The 7,173-nt window shown below is 42.7% G+C and overlaps 1 protein-coding gene across 1 annotated transcript; it reads right to left on the reverse strand.

The window, feature by feature from the left end:
* Positions 1 to 3,206: 3,206 nt before the first annotated feature.
* Positions 3,207 to 6,847, reverse strand: LOC147180061 (uncharacterized). Its single transcript, XM_086067106.1, has 8 exons — positions 6,721 to 6,847; positions 6,555 to 6,614; positions 6,366 to 6,458; positions 4,782 to 4,881; positions 3,903 to 3,970; positions 3,581 to 3,799; positions 3,415 to 3,486; positions 3,207 to 3,320 (listed from the first exon to the last, which is right to left on the reverse strand). Exons 1-8 carry the CDS (start codon positions 6,817 to 6,819, stop codon positions 3,207 to 3,209), a joined length of 825 nt encoding a protein of 274 aa, XP_085923232.1. The 5' UTR covers positions 6,820 to 6,847.
* Between the last annotated feature and the right edge of the window lie 326 nt (positions 6,848 to 7,173).

The following is a 7,173-nucleotide window of genomic DNA, read 5'->3' on the forward strand; positions in this document are numbered from 1 at the left end:
TCTGTCACAAACTGCGCAAAGAAAAGGTAACTTTGATCTTTGGCAAATCGAGTGTCAACGGAGAATAACCTTGCATTGAAATACAAACTGGGTGACAGCTTAATTTCTCTCGCCTCATCGAGTGAATTCTGTCCTGTTGGGAACTGAACGGGAAAGGCCATGGCTTCGAGGTTTGGCACGGCAAAAAATCCCACCGGCTTGTTTCCTTGGGCAGGAGCGATGCTAAATATGCCGTCCCCATATGACAGCTTTTCCTGCGCGATGTCAGGAGGCTGCATACAGGTGTCGAGTGTCAAGCCCGGCCTGAGCTCCTCTTTGCTCTCTTGGGGTGTCTGTTGCCCTTTGGTTGCGGGGGTGTTGCTGCTCTCTGGCTGTGTATCGGCCTCAGGGATGTTCTCTTCTCCTACCCCCTCGTCTTCCTCTTCTTGGAGACTTTCAAACTGAGCGCTTTCATCTATCGATACAGTTTTGTATTCTGCATGAATGCGTTTCAGTGTCCTCAGCGCTGCCAAGACATTTGTCATGTTGACAGTGTAAAAATGCTGGTAACCTTTGTACACAATGCGGCGCTTCAGCTTCACCTGGAGAAGCTGGGCCTCACTGTGCGGCCTTGGGAGGGAGTTCACTACGGCTTCCATCTCTGATGGAACGCACACCACAGAACCGTGTACGGCCCTTTGCCGTCCTTTGGGCAACGCAACAATCTTTGCAAAAGGGATGATTTTTGCAATTAGCTGTCGTTCAAGTACATTTAATTCCGACAGCTCTTCGGGAATGGGTGCCAGTGCCAAGTTATTTGCCACCGCCTGGGGTGGCATGCCACCTCTGAACAGATGGTTGTCACAGGTATGACAAATCCACTCCTGCATCCGTTCTTGAGGAACGGTACATGGGGCGGGGCAACTACAAGTGTGAACAAACTGGCCTGTCAAGCACGCAAGCGCCACATCAACATTTTTGGTGTATCTGGCTCGTTTGCAACGCTTTACTTGATTGGGGAAAAGCGCACGGTGGCACACTGTGCAGATATACGTAGGCCCATGCCGAACCCTTTCCCGGAAAGAAGCGATGGTGGCTTCCATTTCTGGATCTACGAGTGCCTGCTTCAATTCCACAGAGACGTCTACTACACCATTTGCCTGATCCTGCTCAATTTCCTGACACTGGGGAATGACGCGACTATATTTATTTTTGATTTTCACAGCACAATTTAACTTGTGGCGAATACGTTGCAGCGCGTTTGAATCACGCCTGTCCTTTTTGTTTTGTAAACAGCGCCTAATATGAGAAAGCCGAATCTTTTTGGTACCTCTCTCGCACGTAATTTATCTTTTTACTTTGAAAAGATATATCCTTTCTGTACCTCTCTTGCATGTACTTTTTGTGTTTACTTTGAAAAGAAATATCCTTTCTGTACCTCTCTTGCATATAATTTTTGTGTTTACTTTGAAAAGAAATGTCTTTTCTGTACCTCTCTCGCAAGTAATGTTTCCGTTTACTTTGAAAAGAAAGGTCATTTCTGTATTTCTCTCTTACGTACCTTTTCATCAATATCTTCTGCTTTTGTTGAAAAGCAAGATTGTGTTGGTATTTATTAATCAGATATTGCTGCCGTTTTGCCTTAAAAGCAGAATCACTGTTATATCTATTCTTTTGATAGAGCTTCTTTTTTTCCTTAACGCAAGGATCACTGTGATATTTAGAATTAGATGACAGTTGTCGTTGGCACTTACGAATGTGTTGACGTTCCCTATACAAATGTTTTGCACGCCGACTTTTACTACATTTGGAAATATCTATATTAACATCCAGCAGTTTGAGTCCTTGCTGAGGTTCCGGAATATTTTGACTCTCATTAATTTGACTTGCTTGGCTATTTGGTTCAACATGTACCGCACTATGTAGCTCTTGATTTGGTACAATACCGATCACAATTTGTATCGCTTTAGTTGGGGAATCACCTAATTCAATTAGTAGCTCTTCATTTGCCTTTGATATGGTTGTAGTAGAATCCCGATGCGTGTTAATGGAACTGCCGTCAATATGAAAAGAGACTGGCACAAACTCATAGGTTGCAAACCGGCCATGTCCTTCAAAAAGCTGACGCAAATGCTCAACCAAGCCACACAAGTGAGAAAAAGTCAACATAATTGCAGTTCCGTTTGGGTGTGGCAAGCCCACTTCAGATCTGGAATGTGAATCAAATAACCCAAAGTATCCTGATCTGTCACGGAATACTGCAAAACACTCTGGATTCACAATCAAGAAAGCAAGAGTGACATTTTGTGAAAAGCACTCAAGCTGAGCTCCAAGAGACAATCCCAAGTCTCTTTTGGTATGACCGTCATCTATGACATAACCAACGCTGAGCTCATGCATCTGTACATTATAGACATTGGTGTCCGTCATGACTTGTTTTGGCATCTCCTCGACAGTCAAGTGATCATTCCCAAAGTTATGGTCCAAAATCAATTGCTGTTTAGCACCCACGTAAAGAGAGTCCCCGTGTTCAAGCACTCTGTCAAGTTCAAGCGAATTAAACTGCAACCCCTCAGCGTGGAAGGCCAAGAAAGTGAGAGCCATACAAGTACACTGGTGGTTGCGAGAAAAACTTGAGTACCTTTCATCCATCTGTGAATGTGTGGCCCTCACGGATAGCGTGCGTTGAGGAAGTCCCACAGCAGGATCCTGAAATGATTGAAACCATTTTAATTATCTTAAATTCTAACTAATATAATTTTAAACATTTCATATGTTAATGGTTAATGTTGTGAGTATAAAAAAGTTACCTCAGTCCCAGGACGACGGGGGGATGATGGTCTGGAAGGAACCTCCGCAAGGGCTGGCCTTTCCTCTGGCTGAAACGACAAGCAAACAATAATTCTTTAACACACAGCACTTGAGTGAAGAGTCACTAATTTCTGTTTGTGATTTTAAGTAAGACTTCTCAGGGCTGATAAGAATGCAATGCAAACCTGGTGCTCTCTCCGTGTGCTCTTATGGGCTGGCCGCTGTCGTCTGTGCCCTGCGGTGGATGTCTAACAAGAAAGAGCAAAAAAAAAAAAAAAAGAGAAATATATATATTTTTGCTTTTACTGCAAAGCATTGTTACGACAAGAATGGACAATTAACTATACTTTTTTTTGTCATGAAGATAGATATGTAAACATAACGGGCAAACAAAATAGGAAAACGTAAATACCTTCTTATCCTTTGGATCCTGGGCAGTCCTCAGGGCTGGAAAGATGAGCTGGAGACAGCTTGTCCATCGCCTCCAACATGGGTGGGCTGAACCAGAGAGGGTTCAATGGGATGTTGCACTGTAAAAAACACAACAAAATAGAAATAGAGAAATAGAATTTTAACATGTGCCATGGTAAAAGGCTGAATGAATCCATGATCACCATCACAAACCTGGAGAGTGCCCATCCACCCAGTGGGCCCACAGGTGACCTCAGAGTCCACAACCGAGCTGCTCTGAAATGACTAGTGACATTATTGCAACACACACATTCATAAAATTTAAGGTTTTCAAAAACATGTTAGGAGGTTTTCAAAAACATGTTAGGCTTGCGTTTACCTCCTTGGCCTTCCCGACGAGTGTCCAGTCAAAAGGGTTGGAAGGCTGAGGCGCAGTGACCTCACCCTTAACAACCACTTTTGGTCTGAACACTCGAGCTGGTGGCGAACGCTGAGGAGCAGCCGGTGCAGGTGGTGCAGTCCTCTCCATCCGCAGGTTGACGGCAGCCCACAGCAACCGCGCAAGCACCGACATCCCATCGCTGTCACTGAGGTGTACCTTCCAGACATGATCAGAAAAAATATTATACATCTACAAACATACTTTTGATAGGAGGAGCACTAATAAAATGTTTGTTTTTTGCAGCAATTAATGTACTTACCCCGTCTCTACACCACAAGTGAAGATGTGACAGCGGGAAGTGGCCAGCAACAGATAGGTAGCGAATACCTACAGTAACAAAGAAAAAAAAACATTAGCCCAAGAGTCCCCCGCTGAGACACCAATGAAATCAGATTAGGAGGTGACTTAAAGAAAAGTAGAACACTTTGTGTGTGAAAACAATTTTCAACATGAAACGTACCCATAAGTGCTGCCACCCGGTTGTACTCCTGGCGAAGAAGGTCCTGCTGGGCCAGCTCGACGTTCAGACGAGGGGGGAAGTCCAGCACAACGACCTGCACAAAGTTTAAAACTGTAAAATATACATCTGGAGCAAGATGAACTTTCATTCATATTCCATCCTTCAATATTCATTAACTGTTTAACTACGGGAAAAGGCTAAAATGTATTTTAAACAGAACATATTTGACATATGCAAGTACATACTTGAAATGTAAATGTATGATCTATATAAAGGAAATGTGTGAACTTACGTTGGGCCAGCGGCTGCAGACGGTGTGCAAGAACTGGCCAAAGTCAGCCGCTGCCTCAGCGATGGGGCGGCCCAAGTTGTTGCTGGGAGCCAAAATGCAGACCACCTCGGGTGACCGAGGCAGAACAGCATTCAGCACCTCAGCACGCAACTCGGAGGCCCTGGCACCCGGGGTGGACATCACGGCAAACGAGAAACGTCCCTCCGGCATCTTCACAACCCCATCGGCAATGGCTCGCAGGTGGGAGTCACCAACAACCAGGACAAACTATTACAAAAGAAAAAAAAAAAGTAGTAATTGAAAAAAGGAAAGAGGTAATTTAAAAAAATAGACACAAATGAAGGTTGTTAATTTGTTATAAAGGCAGAGTTGATTATAAAACATACCGTGTTGTCCTGGTTCAGTGCTGGAATGACCAGTTTGTGCCTCCGCCCAGTCACAGCTGAAACTGGCCATTCCCGAACTCTGTGGCGCCAGCCAGTGCCTCTGCCTAAAATGATGCACACACAGAATACCATGTCAAGTCTCAACTTCAATTGCTGACAATGCACAGTACAAGTACATGTTCCACTTTGAGTGTATATGAACCTGCAAAATATTGGAATTGTTTAAAATAATCAATTGTAAAACTGCTGCAAAAGCAATTAAAATTATGACTGACCTGGTACCAGAGCCTTGGCACAAACAGGGGACACCTAAAACATAAAGCATAGACATTACACAATTGTAGGCATGTGCAGTCTGTCAAGGAGGGGAAGCTTGAGGACCCAAATGCGGGAAGACAGGGCGAGGAGGCAGAGGCTCAATCAAAAAGGGGATTTTAATTTCTACAAAACAAAAGGTGAGATCTAAATTGCACGGAAAAACATAATATGGAGAAAACAAGGCAAAACGGGCAGCATGACATGGGGGGAAAATTCAAGGCAAAAACGGGCAGCATCACAGGGGGAAATACAACAATGACTCGACACAGACAGAGGGGAGACAGCAGACTAAATACACAGACTAACGACACAACAAGACACACCTGGGGCAAGACACAAGTGGCTGAGGGCACTGATTGGATCACACGAGGAAGGGCAGGATCACACTTAAACAAGACCAAGGGAGACACACAAGGAAAACAGAACCCAAAACATGACAGTCACCATAATATAGAGTAAAAAGCAAACATAGGTTGTAATGGTTAAATTAGTTTCAATTAAAATTGACCAGGTATTTTGTACATACAAGTGATGTTAATTCAGGCCAGGTTTATTAATGAAATTCTTAATCACAAAAGAGATTCAAGGACTTAACTGATACTTTTGTTTGTGTCTGAAATACAGTCACAATTGCTCAATTTTGCTAGAATTTTCTGATCAAATACATGAGCAGAAAGGCAGCAGATTGTACCAGATTAGATTATAGTATAAAGGAAGTATATAGAAATATGTTTTTGACAAAACAATGACATATACTGTTTAGATAGACATGAAGTCTAAAACAAAACATTAGTTGTTAAATATAACCGTCTTAGTTATTATTATTTACATCTGGTCTATGTAATTTAAAAGAAACCATGTGAAATATCTGTGTCCGGGCTCGGCATCTCACAAATTTGTGATCAATGTTAGTGAGTTTATTTTTGACATCAGTAAAAATTTTGAAATCTTGTAGAAAACAGACTTCATCACAATTAAATTCAGAATTAGTTTGACATGAATAAAGCAATGCACAAATATCGCTCAGTCATACACTCTATATTTGTCAAACTATGCCCTGGTGAAGACAATCTTGTGTTGAAACATGTTGGTAGTCCATTTTTAATAAAGGATTTTTTTACATTACTATTGAGTGTCTTGAATACACAGACTGCTTTTTACATAAGCATTTTAGCATTTTTTTCTGCTTGACTATATTTGTAGCCGGAAATAATGTGTATTGCACATTAACAAAGTTAATTGCATTTTGCCTGCTGTGGAACATACCTGGTGGGCAGCCACAGTAGAGGTATGCGGTGGGGAGCGGGCGTCCACAGTGGCGAGCCGACTGGCTGGAGCTGAAGTTCGGACTCTGGCCTTCTAAATCACATTGCAAATGTTTAGGATATTAAAAAAAAGTGTAATAGTAATAAAAAAATGATAAACTCTTGCTAAAATATGGCGTGAAACTCGTACCTTGTTCACTGGAGACTGCATCGTGGTCCCATCACTGGTGGCAGAGGGTGGGGACCGAGGCTGAAAACAAAATATACAGCACATTGAGGACCTAGCAGTGTGACTCAAAATAACTCAACACAGAATACACCACCGCCAAGTGCAGAATTGAATAGAGGCAAAGTACCTGCTGGGGTGCGATGTTTGGGCTCAGTTCCGGAGCAGCAAGGTCCAGCTTCTTCCATCGGCGCTTGGCTGCCTCGGAACGCTTCCCCTTCCGCGGCATGCTGCTACAGCAACCTTTACTGTAAGCAAAAAGAAAAGAAAAAAAACTTCCCAAGACAAAGTCAAAAGTAAACTGGCAGTAAAAAAAGGAAATCAATTTAAACACAACAAAATAGTAAAGTAATGATATTAGAGTGTTTGTAATGTGCTGTTGAGTGCAAGTTCAGCTGTATTTGCGTTCTAGACTCTGTGATGTAGATCTTATATATGTATTATGTTGTTTGAGGGCAAGATGGAAGCAGGTAGATGAGGTGGAAGTCCAAGGCGGTGCTGAAGGTTTGAAATCCAAGTATCACGGTCAGCAGCTTTCCAATTCGCACAGTGCTCAGCGGATCGCTAAAAGATTCAAGATAAA

The sequence above is a fragment of the Leptonotus elevatus genome, chromosome 2 (assembly GCF_054856555.1).
Source record: "Leptonotus elevatus isolate MCC_2025b chromosome 2, RoL_Lele_1.0, whole genome shotgun sequence".
NCBI classification, from domain to species: Eukaryota; Metazoa; Chordata; class Actinopteri; order Syngnathiformes; family Syngnathidae; genus Leptonotus; species Leptonotus elevatus.

Excerpts from the sequence above, each read along its gene's own strand:
- LOC147180061 (XM_086067106.1), bottom strand. The coding sequence starts at position 6,819 with ATGCCGCGGAAGGGGAAGCGTTCCGAGGCAGCCAAGCGCCGATGGAAG. Across the intron at positions 6,615-6,720 it reads CAAACATCGCACCCCAGCAG|CCTCGGTCCCCACCCTCTGC; the intron begins GTACTTTGCCTC and ends TTTTGTTTTCAG. Across the intron at positions 4,882-6,365 it reads CTACTGTGGCTGCCCACCAG|AGGCACTGGCTGGCGCCACA; the intron begins GTATGTTCCACA and ends CATTTTAGGCAG.